This window comes from Euwallacea fornicatus, chromosome 18 (genome assembly GCF_040115645.1).
Source record: "Euwallacea fornicatus isolate EFF26 chromosome 18, ASM4011564v1, whole genome shotgun sequence".
Taxonomy (NCBI): Eukaryota; Metazoa; Arthropoda; class Insecta; order Coleoptera; family Curculionidae; genus Euwallacea; species Euwallacea fornicatus.
In genome coordinates this window covers 2,294,230-2,309,810 of record NC_089558.1, presented here as the reverse complement: position 1 = coordinate 2,309,810, position 15,581 = coordinate 2,294,230, and the positions used below count along the sequence as shown (strand labels likewise).

Below are 15,581 nucleotides of genomic sequence, written 5' to 3'. Positions count from 1 at the left end.
AAATGAGAGACCACCAAGTTCCAGTACTGCATATTTTCATTACAGGCGCACCCCAATTCTCAATGTTGATAAGTGAAGTTATTAGGGACAGATGGAGGTACGATCAAACTTCTGAATGCGCCCTCGTATACCCTTATAACTGTTTCCCTCAAATGCGTTGAGCTGGGCAACCCAAGATACACAAAACTTTTAAAATCCTTTGGAAAACCTGAGTCCCAAACTCATTTTCAGCTCTCCACATCAAACTTACAAAAAAACAAAATGTACAATACTTCTGCAATGTCTTTATTCGCTCACAAATTTGATTTTACACTTGAAAATTGTCGGTAACCTGTTGAAGAATGTGCAGCATTGCATTAGGATTGTCGCTTGGAACCTACAAGGAAATTGTATTGTACATTAAAACCCAAAATTATAGAATTTTAGGTCACCATATGTCCAGCTCGGAGCACCCAATAGAACTCCAAATTTCCCGCCTTCTTCTCAAAGCCTTCGATAATGCCTTCAACTGTAAAAGCTCTTTTGTAAGTGCCTACCCATAACGGTGAGTCCTTGAACTTCAACCTGTTCACCCAGTTAATAGTGCCTAAATTCATTTATTGATCCATACTTTCATCTATAAATTAAAGTTCCACTGCCTCTACCAAGAGTATCAACAATCAAATCCAATTCTCCATTGTAAACAGCCACGGTAATGTCAGTCTCGTTGAGCAATCTTTCCACCACATCAGTCACGGGTTTCATGAAGTCCATCCTGAGGTAGTTAAAAACATCGTCACTTTGGGCACCCCATGTCGACGTCAAGTTCAAAGCTGGAGCTACTTGATCATTCATTAAGCTCCCGTCAGTTATTTGCAGTTCTACAATTTTGTTGAGAACCAAAGGTAAAACTCAATGCTTGAGCAGGTTTATTACCGTTTTCAGGTTTATATAATGCCTTGAATTTGAAGAATCCTGTCAGAATTTTAGTTAAGATATTATAGAAATTTACTCTTCCAGCCATCTGGTCCACGGAAAATTCTAAGCTTCCCCAGGCGTTAGTGGCTTCTTCCCATCTGCCTTCTTCAACTAGTTTTTTGACATTCTCAGCTTTATTATTAAGGCTTTCGTATTGTTCTGTGTCTAACATCCCCTACAATTGAATTATTGTGACGTAATTGAGCATTGGTAGCAGGGTTTTACCAGCGCGTAAAGGTACGGTGACCAGGTCAGACAAGAATCAACAGGGGATATCCATGAGTCTCCCAACCCCACGCCTTTAAAGTTACTTCTGATTTCTCCTTTATCAATGGCCTATAATTTGTGGTATAAATAAATGATTTTTTTTATATATATCCTTGTGGTATGAGATCCTGACCTGATAAAGATTCAAAGCAATTTCAGCGGTCATTTTACCCCCATAAGATTCGCAGAAAATATACAAAGGCACTGACTCGAACTGCGGCAAGTCCTTGTAAAAACCCTTCAAAAATTCCACAAAGTCAACAGCAATTTGCTGATTAGTGGTAGCATATTGATTAGACTCCACATAACTGAACCCAGTGCCTACGGGATTATCTACAAACAGCACGTTGGCATGTTGCACCCATGTGTAATTCCTTGGATTTAAGTCCATATCAACAGGTCCTATCTCCTCAAAGTTTCCATATCTGCATTCATAATAGAATAGTGATTATTATTACTTGCAGTAATTAGAGTCTTACTCAGTAGATGAGCCGCCAGGTCCTCCTTGAAGCCAAATGATCAAAGGTCTTTCAGTAGGTTTGGTGGTAGCAGTGGTGTAGTGCAGCCACCAAAAGATGTAGGCCCCTTCTCGGACTGCGACGTAGCCCCATTCTTGGTCAGTAGGGCCGAAGCCTTTCTTAGCTGGAAAATGGTTTGTTAATAAGAACATTACATAGATAATCTTGGATAAATCGCAGATGGATAATCATCGAATCAGAGTTAGTAGTGTCTAAACACTAAAGTAACTTCAACAATTTGTCCAGAATAGACGCATATTCGAGTTAAAAAACAAATATATTTTTTGAGTGATTTTTAGCTTTAACTGATTTTTTTGGACAATTGATTTAAAACTCTTAAATTGAACAATTAATTTATTTACTTTTATATTTAATATAATTAAGTTACTCACCAAGAGATAAGGACAACACTCCTACAAGCAATAAACTTAATATTAGTCTCATGTTGGCTAATACCCTCTGGTTGGTGAATTTACATTGAAATAATTATTAGTACCAAAATTACTGTCTTTATATATCCTCTTACCTGATTACACTGTAAGCAGTATTTTATCTTTAAGTGCTTAGAATTTGATAATATACATTTTAACATATATAATACGTCTTTCTTTCTATAATGATTTAGGAAGAATTGATTTCCAGTATCTACAAATAGGAAAGTACCTACTTATGAAACGTGTGCCGTTCTACATAGATAAAATGGAATTTCCAAGATCGAGCAGAAATAATTCATTGGTTCAATCTAAGAATAATTTTTTATTGAATTTAAATAAACTTCCTGCTTTACATTTTAGAGCAATTTTGTTCAAAAAATTTCTTTAGAATAAAGTTAATCATCTCTAAAAACCCATTCTAGTTTAAAGAATACAGGATTGGAAGCTCCTGAGAAGAATTTTGCAGGTGTTGGAATATCTAAAAGGCTATAAAAAGGCGTTTTTATTCATCTGTATTTATTCATATGTATTTTTGCCTATGTTCTACTTAGTTTCTACACATAACCACCAAAAATGTTTATAGGGAAGTTCGTGATATCGAAAAAATCAGATCTGGAATGTTTCTAACGCACCACTTTTTAATTAAAATAATACAACTTATTCATGATATAAACGAATTTTAAATAGCAGCAACGCACGGAAATCGTCATAAATGTCAGGTAATAAAATAGCTAAGAACAAGCTTTGCAGACAATACTGATGAATTCATATGGTGACTTAAGGTTTACATTTAAGTACTATTAAACCTTTTGGCCCTTTCTGCGTTCCGTATCTCTTTCTCAATTTCAAACCTTCGTAAATCTGCTCTTTGGAGAAAGTCTTGTCTTTCTAAATATCTAAAAATTAATTTTATTTTTTTTATGCTTTCAGTATATTAATTGTAGTGAGACCTACCCATTTTTCCCCTTGTTATGCATCTCAAGCTCCTCTTCAATATGCTCCTCTTTTTTAAACCTGTCCCAATCCAACTTTGACTTTTCTAAAGTACTGATTTTTTGCTTTTTTCCTAACTGACTTAAAACACTGCTTATGCCACCCAAACCACCTGATTTCTTAGTTGAAGCTTTAGCAGTACTTTGAGACAACAAACGAGCTTCTGCAGAAGTTGCACTAACCTGAATATGAATCCACAGTTTAGCACTCTTAGAGGAAAATTAGTGGTAAAAGAACCTCTTTCTCAACTTTGACTTCTTCACCTGCAAACTCAAATATTTGGGTCACTTTCACAGTGCTATTTTGTGGCAAATTTGTGTCTGCTTTGGAAATAGTCTGAGATGTTTCCAATTTGTTTTTTGTGGTAATTTGTGAACTATTGGTACTTGGTACTGTCTGACTAGTCCTTGATTTAAATCCAGTGTCTTTCATGAAATCGGCCCACAAATCGTCAGCTTTCTTTTTATCATCTGCAGCATTTACTGTCACTTTCTGCTCCAAAGGCCCTGCTACAGACTCTCATAAGTCAAGCTAAAAGGACTGCTGGCAAATGCAACTCACCAGTATTGGTCTCATTAGCGACTTTCCTCTTTTTGGGAGCTTTCTTGGTTTTCTTTGGACGTTTTTTGCCCTTAACTTCAGTGTCAGAGCCAGATAAATGGTCTTCAGCAATGCCATCGGACTCTTCCTCTGAGACGGCGTCTTCGACTTTGCTGTCTGGAACGTAATCTTCGTCACTGGAGTCGCTGTCTTCGGGAAATTCTTCCTGGTTCATAGTTTTTTAAGAATATCAATAAAACTTCTGAAAAGTTTACGGAAAAATAATAGGAGGAAGCGTAGAAAGTTTGAGATTCGGTTTAAGACAAGATTAACGAGTTGATAATTCACTTCCTGGATGAGCCTTCAAAAGGGACAATAGAAGCGACACTTGAATTTTAGAAATTGATGCTAAAAAATCGGTAACAAACTGGCGTGGCTATGGTTTAATGGTAGACGAAAATGGACAGAGCTGCAACAGTCCGCTCTCCGGGAATGAAAATGACTTTAATTGAGTCGATAAATGCGTTCCTCGTTATGAGTAAATAATGTACCTAAGGTATATAAAGTAAGAATATAGTGTCAGTATTCTAGTTATTTCTTTTGTATTTTATTATAAGCCCTCCAAAGCATTAATTTTTTAAAATCAACTAATTTAGCGTAAAACTGTACACTAATTTTGTTGCTAAGCTGTTTAAATGTTAACATGACATCTTCTACCTAACGTAAACAACTATTTCTCTCGACAAATATTGGCAGCATTGGTTTGTTTGAGCAGTCAAAACACTGCTGCCACAATAACAGATTAAAAACCTTTTTCAAACAAAAACAAATGTCAAAAATCCAAAATAATTTCCCCGTTCTTTGGGTATAATTTTTAAATACTCAGTATTTTTTCGCTATAATGCCATCACACTTATTCCTTTTTAATAAACGAAACATCCATAGTTGAATCAAGTACACAGCTCAATCAACGATGCGAGGTATGTATTATCAACGCTAAATTAAGGCCGATTAAAATTGAGTTTCTCTGCAAACAAATGTCCTCTTTGACTCTCCTTATCTTTGACGATTAATGTTTTTAGGATTCCTAATGACAACTAGTGCAATGGACAAGCTAAATAGCAATGCCTACAATATTACTTAATAAAACACTAATTAACACACCACCATGGACTCGTTGGGGGACGTTTTGTCCCTTCAACAACCACTTAATACATTTTCTAAGATGTGGTACCACGTCTTCCTCTGGGCCTTGTTTTCATCAATACTGGTGCATACAGTGGCAGCCCTCATTGCCTTCCTTACTCTTAGGAAACACAAGTATGGAAAGTACTTTCCCATAGCAATACTTTCTATGGGTGTTCTAACACCAGCGGTGACAGGTATAGTAAGTAGTGCAGCTATTGCGTTTGTATACAGGGCGTCCAGTTATCCAATGAACCCTCTGTATGCCCTGTTTTGGGGCTGTGGCCAAACCATTATCATGGGTTGTATGGGGTTTACCAGAATTTTAGCCACATTATAATTTTTAATTGGACTTTAGCTTTTGGTGTTGTGGCCCAATGATCGGTAGGTCTGGTGATATTCTTTAATTGTTTTAAGATTATTAATGATTGTTGTTAGGAAGCAGACAATGCTAAATGAGTGAGTAATTTGTTAATAATTGTTGCCCAGGAACGGTTTGTCTTGCCACTAAAATTGAAGTTGTGATTTTCAAAATACAAGGAAATGATTCCTTGCCACATGCATGTAAGGTTGTTCCTTTGTTGAAGCGTTGGGTCAGATTCATATTTTAATGGAAGCAATATCATGTAAATATAAATTATTTTAACACAACAAATAAGGGGATTTTTATCTTGCATTAGCCATGATCTAGACTGCATAATAGTTGGGCAATTTAGATATTTTTTTTATCAATGTGATGGTGCTAAATGCATATAGTTTACGTATACATAATATAATAGAATAGATTTTTCTATTCGTGTCCTAATTTATTTATTTCTATGTATAAACACTTGTAGCATAGGTGAGGAAATGTAAATATGCACTGTACAAATACCTACTACTAGTCCATAATAAATTTAAACTGTGTAATTCCTGAGTCAATAATAGTGATGGAATCAACTTTTCTGTGTATCTTTCACTTATTTTATTATTATTTTTTGCTTTTCCGTATATCTGCTACCCGTAATTTAATTCCCTGAGTTTTTACGTTGTTCCAAGACTTGACAACGTTGGATAAGTTTTATTTAGAGATCTGTCAACGTGTTCGCAACGAGCAAAATTCATCAATTACTCAAAATACCCTGATCACTCTTTCAGATCCAGTTTTAAATTCATATCCAGAGTTCTAGCTCTTTTCCTCTTTTATCAACATATCACAGACAGAATTTGGTTGAAATGAGAAAATATGGAATATAATTTCAAAATAAATATGTATGAAACTCAACGTCCTAATTACTCTCGCTAATGTGAAAACGTCTAGCGGCGTGTGCAAAGACCCAAAATTATAATAACAAGCGGAACTATTGCCATTCCCAGATTTTAGTTTGATTAACAGGAATTTATGAGATTTAAAATTTTACCAACAATTAATTCCCTCTGAAATATTCCCCTTCATTTTAATCAAATTATTTTTGATCGAGACCACATCATTCCACAAAATGGAACAGCTTACATAAAATATCAAAAATGTCCTTGGCAATACCTGACAGTGATAATCCTGAAGCCAAACAGCTGGACCCCAGGAAGCGTGAAAAATCTCAAATTTCATATAATCATGTAGCAGAAAAACTTTTGGAAGATAAGTTGTTGCTTACTGCGTTAGAACTTCACACCGAACTTGTAGAAGCAGGCAAAGAACTCAAGGTTTTAAGAGATTTCTTCTCCAATCCTGGAAACTTTGAGACATTCACCCAAGAATCTGCCACAACAAAATTGTGTATGTCTTTCAATAAATCTTAAAAACCAATATATTAAGCATTCATTTTAGCACGTTCCGGCAGCCAGGCAACTTTAGATAGTTTGGATTTAACACGATATTCAGAAGATGGCACAATGGGTGATGAACGAGTTGCTGTGCTGGAATTTGAACTGCGGAAAGCCAAAGAAACCATTAACGCCCTGAGAAATAATCTTACCTTTGCTATTGAATCTGAGACTAGTACTCCTGATAAAGGCTCTTTGAGAAATGTAGCTTTCTCCATGATTAAACCCCACGAACAAAGAGCTTTAAATTTTTTAATTAATGAATATCTACTGCTGCAGGGGTATAAGTTAACTTCTATTACTTTTGCAGATGAAAACCAAAATCAAGTATGATTGAAAACCTTGTGATTTTTTTGTGTTTAGTTAGTCGTTTCAGGACTTTGACGACTGGGATGATGTGGGCTTAAATATATCAAAACCTCCAGAGCTGTTACATCTGTACAGGGAAGGGTTGAAGCAAAGCGGGCAGAGTGGTATTACTGTTAATACTCAAACTGATTTTCCTGACGATAAGCGAAGAATTATCCAGGAACAGGTAAATTTTGAATTTTAACATCCTTCATAATATTGTTGAGTTGCGGTTGTAAATTTGGCAACGTTCTCAGGAGGTGAGCAGTTAAAACTATCCCGCAAGGGACGTTAAAATTCGTTATATATCTCACTCGTTTTATCTCATGCTATCTCTCTGAACGCACCAATAAAATTTTTGAAACAAAATCATTTGTCAACAAAAATCTGTGGTTAAGTAGCTAAACATCCTAAAGAACCAAAATAAACCAAAAATGCTTCCATCCCCATAGTTTTGCCCTCAAAACCACCACGACCATCACAATGTTTCGGCATCTTTTAACAACCAAACCGTTATCCATATGGTCGGCGTCTCTCGCTAAAGTTTCTATTTGGTCCCCCTTGGCAGAAGTCTTCAATACCCGACCAGTGCCAAAATTCACTTTGCAAACCCAAGACGTCGGGCTTTTCGGGGTTCCCGAACTTACCACTAACGAAGGTTTTTATGATTTGAAAGAGAATTGCGTTGTTAAGACTAACAAACTTATTGAAGAGGCTTTAAGTGTGTCTAGATCCCGGAAAATGGTAGAAATCTTTGACGAGATTTCTGATACTTTATGTCAAGTGGCCGATTTGGCCGAGTTTATTAGGCTGTCTCATCCAGAATCTAAATATAATCACGCAGCTCAGGTTGCTTGTGCCACTGTGAGTGGCATTGTTGAGAAGTTGAATACAAATATTGAGTTGTATGAGGTTTTGAGGAATGCAGTGCGAAACGGCGATTTTATTACGACCAGTGATATAGATAATCATGTGGGGGAACTGTTTTTGTTTGATTTTGAGCAGTGTGGGATACACCTGTCAGCTAATAAGAGGAATAAAGTTGTTGCTCTTAATGATGAAATCTTACATTTAGGTAAGTAGTTTTATTAATTAGTAGGTTTATTATTGTTAAATTTAGCATTACAGAACAAATAGGATGTTCATGACAATAAATAATTTTAATGAATAGAGGAAAGAATAAGTTTTTTTAAAATATATAAGTAAAAAACCAACGTCTTTTTTTCACTAATTTTCATCATTTACTTCAAGGCCAACATTTTGTCGCTGGAACTGCAAACCCTCGAATAATCAAGAAAAACATACTACCCCAAAATATACGCCATCTTTTTGTTTCTGAAGGAGACACTATTTTTATAAATGGCCTTTACACTGATTCCAACAATCCAATAGCTCGAGAGATGGCTTATAAGATTTTTTTACATCCTGACCAAAATCAAGAAACTCTGTTGTCAAACTTGCTCGAATGCAGAGATCAGTTAGGAAAGATATGTGGATTTAATTCTTATTCTGAAAGAGCCCTTCGAGGATCTACTATAGATCGGCCAGAAAATGTGTCCTTATTTTTAGACAATTTGAATAGAGATATATGGGACAAGGCACAGAAAAATTTTGAGTGCATGGATAGAATTAAACAAAATGAATCTGGAGTGTATGGTCCTTTGGCCTCATGGGATGTGCCATATTATACTCAGACAGCCAAAAGAGAATGGTTTAGAGTATCTACTCAGGAATACTCACCCTATTTTTCATTGGGAGCCTGTATGGATGGCTTAAATATGCTTTTCCAAGCTTTGTATGGCATTCAATTAGTTAACACTGATGTGGCTTCTGGGGAATGCTGGTATTCTGATGTTTATAAACTATCTGTAGTGCATGAAAAAGAGGGGTTGCTAGGTAGGTACTTTAAAGATTTATTGCAGTAGAAACCATATATATATGTTTATTATAAGGGTATATTTATTGCGATCTCTATGAGAGGTCAGGAAAGCCTAACCAGGACTGCCATTTTACTATAAAAGGGGGAAAGCAATTGAATGATAGTTCCTATCAATTACCTATAGTAGTTTTAATGTTAAATTTGCCCCCACCTCGGTGGTCCAGTCCAAGTTTACTGTCTCCTAATATGGTGGATAATTTGTTCCACGAAATGGGCCATGCTATGCATTCGATGTTAGGCAGAACTCAGTATCAACACGTCACAGGTTTACTCATAAGAATTAAATTGGGAACTTTGAAAAAAAATCTGGTTATAGGTACACGATGCAGCACTGATTTCGCCGAAGTCCCCTCAATATTAATGGAGTACTTTGCCTCTGATATCAGAGTGTTAAAACATTTTGCTCGTCATTTTCAAACAAAGCAACCAATGACCGACGACATGTTACATCGTCTCTGCGCCTCGAAGCATCTTTTTACCGCAAGTGAAACACAATTGCAGATATTTTACGCTGCTTTAGATCAGGCATACCATGGAAAACACCCTTTAGGAGCCACCACCACTGAGGTTTTATCAAGAATTCAAAAAGAGTATTACGGTCTGCCTTACGTGTCAAACACTGCCTGGCAATTGAGGTTTAGCCACTTGGTGGGGTATGGCGCCAAGTATTATTCTTATTTGGTTTCAAGAGCTATTGCATATTTGATATGGAAAACTTATTTTGAAAAGGATCCTTTATGTAGAGCGAGTGGTGAGAAATACAGAAAGGAGTGTTTAGCCTATGGGGGTGGTAAAAACCCTAAGAAATTGGTGGGGGATTTCCTGAATATTGATCCTACTCCGAATGCTTTTGCAAAGGCTTTGGTGGAAGAAATCAACCACCATCAGGGCCAAGTAGATTTAGTTAAGAAAATGTGATTTTTTTTTTGTTTGTTTTTGGGTTGTGTTATGTTTAATTGTTATTTGTTGTTTTCGTAAAATAAAGAACTGAAAACTAATTTTTGTTTATTTTTATTTAAACCTAGAAGGAACTAATCGATTTCCAAAGTCTCAAAATTATTATTATATTAGCAAGCGCCCTTTCGCTGGTGCTTTTGCTTCTTAAATAATAGTAGTAACATAATATTCTATTTTAGATCTGTGAAATAGAAAAACTTAAATCAAAAGTGTATTTCCTCGAAGCAGAATTACTGGACTTTCAAACCTTTAAGGAACGGATTCAAAGTGAACAACCAATTCAAGATGAGGACTTGAAGGACATTGGTGATATCAAAACATCCGAAATTGGTGACTCTCCGGAGAGGTCGTAATGCATTCTTAATACTCTCAAACCATCTTGAAGATCGTGATTATTTTAGGTTTGAAATTATAGACAAAAGCATGGTATTATTTAAGCGAAGTAGTGATCTGGAAGACAACGTATCCAATAATAGTCTTAACACGAGTGAATGGGCTAAAATTAGCATCCCTGAGCCGGATTTTAAGCACACCCAACAAAATTATTACGCAAAAGAACGGGAATTTAAAGACTTAAGGTAACCAACTATTTATCTTTCGTAGCAATGCTTTAATTAGCACGTTCTAATGTGTTTTCCAGCATGGAAACATACGTAAAGGACGTCTACAATCTCTGCTATATAAACGTGGATGACCAACCAGACTCCAGGATATTAACTGTCCTTAATAAAGACACGGATTTCGAGAGTCTAATTCACGCTATATCGGAGTCATTACTAAAGATCATCCCCAATGTGATCTTAAACAAACGAGAAGAAGTAATTCCCTTGCTAATGAGTGCGATTTACTTCAATCCTAATGCTTCAGAGAGAGACAAATTATTGCACCAACTATTCCACCTCAAAAAGAGACCTTGCGAGAATGAGAGATTCGCCATATTGTCAGGTTTGATTTAATCATTATCGAGACTGTTGGTTAATTTAGCGTTTCAGCTGTAATAGGGATAGCAAGGAAGGCTGAAGAGCAACTGGTGGAAAACGAGATTTTGCCACAATGTTGGCTGCAATTGACTCATAAGTACATTGAGAGGAGATTATTAGTGGCTCAGGCCTGCACTGTATTGATCCCTTATGTTTCCGTAATAAGCCACTTGTGCTTCATTGATAAATTTGATGAAGTAAAGCATTTTAGAGTCCTATACGGAATTCTTTAATCCTCTCAATGCTCCAGCAAATGTTAGAAGACAAAGAGGACGAGGTTAGAGAGCAAATTCTCAGAGCTTTAACCTTACTGTTTTGCCACTGTGAAGACCCAGACAAATACCCTCAATGTGAGCAATTGGCTTTTAATACTTTCAAAGATGCTAGCAATTCAGTCTTTAATGTAAGTGTCCAAGTTTTGTTCCCGGTGTTAGCAAAGTGGGCCTTACAGGCCGGTAAGTTTACTTAATGTTGAAATATTTTTTGGTCCTAAAATAAGCAATTTTCAGGATATTTAACTTCAAGTTTGTTCAAAAAATTGCTGCGCAGATTAAATGAACATATCAGGAATTTGGAATCTCAGTCCAAGTCGAATCAAGAGATTGATAGGATTCAGAGGGTTTTAGCTGTGATTGATATTTTGTTGCCCTTTCTTGTGACCTCAGTTGCTTATTATGAGGACGTGACTAATCATATTAAGAAGGAGGTGGTTGTTCCAATTAGTAAGGTTTCTAAGATTTTACCGCAACAATTTGTAATAACAAGGGAGTTTTCAGGATATGATTTTAGTAATTTATGTAGCAATAAGTTGACAAACCCTGAAAGCTTTGTGAAATCTGATTTTTATGTGGGAACGGTTTTGCACGAATTTGATAAGTTCATAGCCGACAACCCGAATTCTTCTTGGACCTCGATGGACTGGGTCGTTGATGAAATGTGAGTGTATTGAAAGGCATTAGCAATTTTCTAGAAGCAACCTCTTGAGTGTCTTTTGGGCCAGTATTTGCATTTAGTGAAAAAACTCTTTGTTAGTCACGCCTTATTGACTGGAGTATATGTATTTTTCTCTTGGAATATTTATCATCTTCAATAATTACTAAAGATTCGTTTAACTTCAGGTCTTTTTTATTTCATAACTTAATTTACATCCTCTTTCCAGGCTCCCTGACTTACTCAACAATCTCCATCACATCGACTTAGCCCAGCAGTCCCTGCTTCAGGGCTTCCTAAACTTGTTTGCACACATTTCTATCGTATTCGGGCACAATTTCACCAAATACAAAATCCGGCCGATTGTCCAGAAAAACATCCAAAATGTGGAACAGGTAATCAGCAGCTTTAACCAGTTCTGTCCCAGCTTAAACGTGATACCTATCTATGTGACCGTGTTACAATTGACCAAAGATTTCGATGAGATTTCCAGCATAATGAAAAGGTTCTTATGTGCTTTGCCATTGTGTGGAAGCCCGCTAGATTGCTTGGAGATAACGGTGAAGAAACTGTGCGAAGCTGGATTGCAGGCGAGGAGTTTTTGAGAGTTCTACAATATATATCTTATATATTTACTATTCGTAGAATGTAGTAGTGGAGTGCTTGTGGTCAGGAGTTGTTCATCAGCGCCCTTTAGTGAAGTCTGCCGCTGCTTCTCTCTTCTGTTCAATAATCGGAACTTGTAGTGAAGATTTGCTAAAATCCAATGTTGCAGGAGCAATTGTCACCCTCGCTAGCGATAGTGACATGTAATAAGATTGTTGATTAAACCAGATTTGTCCTTCAAGCAATAATTTGTAGTTTAGTGAGGACAGCCACAATTCCGGCTTTAGGACGCTTAATTACGAATTGCAGTGTGAAGGAAATTCATGACAAAGCCTACATGCAATTGCAAACATTTGCAATTGACCCATCTTTGAAGGAGAATCACACCATTTCTCGCCAGCTTATTGTTACTTTAGGGAATATCTTCGTTGGCAGTTGCAGTGCCTTCAGAAATGATGGTAATTGCAACGCAATTTGAGATTTTTATGGCTATAGCTTAAACACTATTGCAGTTATTTTGCCTCAACTGACAAACTTCTCGATCTTCATGTCTCAAATGACGAATCAAACTCGTAAGATAGACATGGCCTTAGCGCTTTTGGAAGCGTTTACTCATGTAGTCTACAGTCCTCTAAACAATCAGAACGTTAGTTCTGTGATTAGAAGTGGTTTAAAGTAAGCGGCAAAAAAGAGGTAAAATTTAGAACTAACTATTCTTCGGTTTGTAGAAGCTTGGAATTAGTGATCTCGGAAAATCCGTCCTTATTGCATCACCACGAAACGGTTTTGGCCATGCTCAAAGAGTGCGACAGTAAATGTAATCAAAGTATTCCCGGGTCGCCAGTGGGGCGCAGCTCACATTTCGGACATAATGTTAATCAGGGGGTTGAGGAAATGAGGCAGAGGGTGACTAAAATATTCAATAAGCCGAGCATGCCTAAATCCAATACTCTTCCAAATTTATCGGGAATTTTTAAGAAGAAGTAAATTGGGTATCAAAAGAAAAACGTTATTTGAAAATAGTGAACTAATATTTAATGGTCATCAAGAACCCAGCACATTTGTAGGTATTATTACAAGACGTGCACAGCTTAATATATTATGAAATGCACATAAGTATCTAACGTGATTTAAATATGATCAAATGTTATATGGTTGCACTGTATATAGGTATTTAGTTATCGTTAAGAAGAGCAATAGAGTTATTGGAGCCAAAGACCAACCAAGTAATTTTGTATGCATTTAGTCAGTGAAATCGCTTAAAATTCTAGGTGTATCTAAATATGAAATTAAAGTTCTAATTATTACCAAGAAGCTACTATATCTTCTTTTGATTTTCGCCAGAAGATTGTTGTTATTAAATTATTTATTTACACCTGGACTGTAATTAACATAGTTGGAAATTATATTTGAGGGTGATAGCTACATGTCTAAGCTACTAAGGGTTCCTCCTCATGTCTCTTGAGGTAATCTTCCAAGGACTAGAACCAATAACGTCAAATTCATATGACAGTACGCTGCGTTTCCCCGCGTAGGGATTAAATTGAGTCTCTTCCAGAGTCATGACCCTCACAAGATGTTTAAGAAAGCATGCTTTTTATCTACTGTGGGGCAGAATTCTTAATTTAGGTGAGCTAGTAACTGTCACCCTATCAGAGATTTATCATTATTATAATATAAGTGTACCACTCCATATACAAAATGTAACATATCATCATGGAGATATTGCAGAGGACAATAGTAATCAGCAATATAATAGAAAAATGTTACTAGATCCATGGTTAAAAACTTCCGTTTTTGATATACAAAGTAATATACAAATATTTCACATTTTTTTTCATATTTAGCATTTTTCTTACGTATGCCTTAATTTAAATTGTTGAAATTTCGTATACCTATTTGCTTCAAGATTACAACAAAATATCAAAATCGTCGGTCAGCTATGACCTTATATTCTTTTGGTCATGCATTATTTTATGTTTTATATGTATTCTTAAAACTCCCTGTATAAATTTTGATACCAAATTTAAATTCATTTTCCAATTATTTATCTTTTTGGTCTGTTGCAATATTTTTGCAATTTTCACCGGTTTCGCAAAACTTGATATTTATCGATGCAAATTGAGAATGTAAAGGAAGTAAGGAAAAATAATTCGACTCAATTATCAACTATCTAATATATTTCATAACATTTAATCAAAATCGTTAAAATAAAAATAAGACAATGAAAACAAAAATATAAAAAGCTTTGAAAATGGTGCGTTTTTGATTATAAGTCAATTAGCATTTTTTTATTATTTTTTAGTTTACTATCGTTCCCTGAAATATCTCCATAATGATATATGACGCTCCGTATATATCTGCACGTATCAATTTGTACCTAACACTCACTGAAGCAGTTCTGCGATATATATTTGAGATCTGAAGCAGATAAGTAGACCAATAGCTTAACTGGTTCGTGTTGCATGTGTACTATTTTATTCGAGTTGGTAGCACCATCTTAAGCCACCCTTGGTGAAATGATGATTTAATTTGGTTGTGAATGGAAATATTATCCTCAAAGGCATTTACAAGATCTTAGAGTAGAAATGTGAATATTAATGTATTTGGATATGTGATCACAAACATAGATCTTTATATGTACTTAATTATTTTTACTATTGTAAGAGAAATATGTTATTTTAATAAAGTTATTTTGTTACTGAGTATTTCTTGCTCTGCATTACTCCTCGTTTTGAAGATATCGGTCTGGAAGAGTTTACGTTAGCGAAAAGACGCGACGTGAACAATTTTAAATGACTACATATCGGAGGTTTAGTACTTCATAACCTTTTAGTATTATGGTAATATAGTTATTAGTAAGATACTGATGGAGATGAAATACTGTCGAACGAGGTTACTACTACCATCGTTACTAGATTGCGTAGGGCCGGGAAGAAAACCCTCTTTTGAATTGGAGTACCTTCTTAAAGCTCAAAAGAAAAGGCGAGAGGAGAAAATTAACAGTTGATATATACAGGTTGTCTCATAAAAAAAGCGAAGCTATAACTCGGTTATTTACGAACGGATTGTGATGATCTAAAAACCAAAAAAATTATCTTTTTCAGACTACTAAATAAGGTCA

At 35.7% G+C, this 15,581-nt stretch overlaps 5 protein-coding genes across 7 annotated transcripts; 3 read left to right on the top strand and 2 right to left on the bottom strand.

The window, feature by feature from the left end:
* Positions 1-264: 264 nt before the first annotated feature.
* Positions 265-2,262, bottom strand: LOC136344908 (retinoid-inducible serine carboxypeptidase-like). The gene is made up of 8 exons (XM_066292800.1): positions 2,135-2,262; positions 1,704-1,866; positions 1,358-1,649; positions 1,183-1,293; positions 916-1,132; positions 645-860; positions 432-586; positions 265-376 (listed from the first exon to the last, which is right to left on the bottom strand). Exons 1-8 carry the CDS (start codon positions 2,184-2,186, stop codon positions 308-310), a joined length of 1,275 nt encoding a protein of 424 aa, XP_066148897.1. The 5' UTR covers positions 2,187-2,262; the 3' UTR covers positions 265-307.
* Positions 2,263-2,789: 527 nt separating this feature from the next.
* LOC136344910 (craniofacial development protein 1) lies at positions 2,790-4,354 on the bottom strand. Of its 3 annotated transcripts, none has more exons than XM_066292803.1 (4): positions 3,731-4,354; positions 3,407-3,687; positions 3,131-3,351; positions 2,790-3,072 (listed from the first exon to the last, which is right to left on the bottom strand). In XM_066292803.1, exons 1-4 carry the CDS (start codon positions 3,942-3,944, stop codon positions 2,967-2,969), a joined length of 822 nt encoding a protein of 273 aa, XP_066148900.1. In that variant the 5' UTR covers positions 3,945-4,354; the 3' UTR covers positions 2,790-2,966. The 3 variants fall into 3 exon arrangements, with proteins under 3 accessions (XP_066148900.1, XP_066148902.1, XP_066148901.1); XM_066292805.1 differs by having other exon boundaries at positions 3,407-3,675; positions 3,731-4,352; XM_066292804.1 differs by having other exon boundaries at positions 3,407-3,678; positions 3,731-4,346.
* A 152-nt stretch (positions 4,355-4,506) lies between these two features.
* On the top strand, positions 4,507-5,833 carry LOC136344914 (transmembrane protein 170A). Its single transcript, XM_066292808.1, has 2 exons — positions 4,507-4,689; positions 4,792-5,833. The coding sequence occupies exon 2, from the start codon at positions 4,878-4,880 to the stop codon at positions 5,232-5,234; it is 357 nt and encodes a 118-aa protein (XP_066148905.1). The 5' UTR covers positions 4,507-4,689; positions 4,792-4,877; the 3' UTR covers positions 5,235-5,833.
* A 112-nt stretch (positions 5,834-5,945) lies between these two features.
* LOC136344902 (RAB11-binding protein RELCH homolog) lies at positions 5,946-15,165 on the top strand. Its single transcript, XM_066292794.1, has 15 exons — positions 5,946-6,650; positions 6,702-7,024; positions 7,074-7,232; positions 10,121-10,287; positions 10,343-10,519; positions 10,582-10,886; positions 10,934-11,079; positions 11,133-11,376; positions 11,431-11,643; positions 11,698-11,857; positions 12,081-12,441; positions 12,497-12,660; positions 12,713-12,915; positions 12,970-13,132; positions 13,186-15,165. Exons 1-15 carry the CDS (start codon positions 6,401-6,403, stop codon positions 13,442-13,444), a joined length of 3,294 nt encoding a protein of 1,097 aa, XP_066148891.1. The 5' UTR covers positions 5,946-6,400; the 3' UTR covers positions 13,445-15,165.
* On the top strand, positions 7,249-9,982 carry LOC136344903 (mitochondrial intermediate peptidase). Its single transcript, XM_066292795.1, has 4 exons — positions 7,249-8,120; positions 8,297-8,941; positions 8,998-9,249; positions 9,301-9,982. Exons 1-4 carry the CDS (start codon positions 7,529-7,531, stop codon positions 9,900-9,902), a joined length of 2,091 nt encoding a protein of 696 aa, XP_066148892.1. The 5' UTR covers positions 7,249-7,528; the 3' UTR covers positions 9,903-9,982.
* Positions 15,166-15,581: the final 416 nt, after the last annotated feature.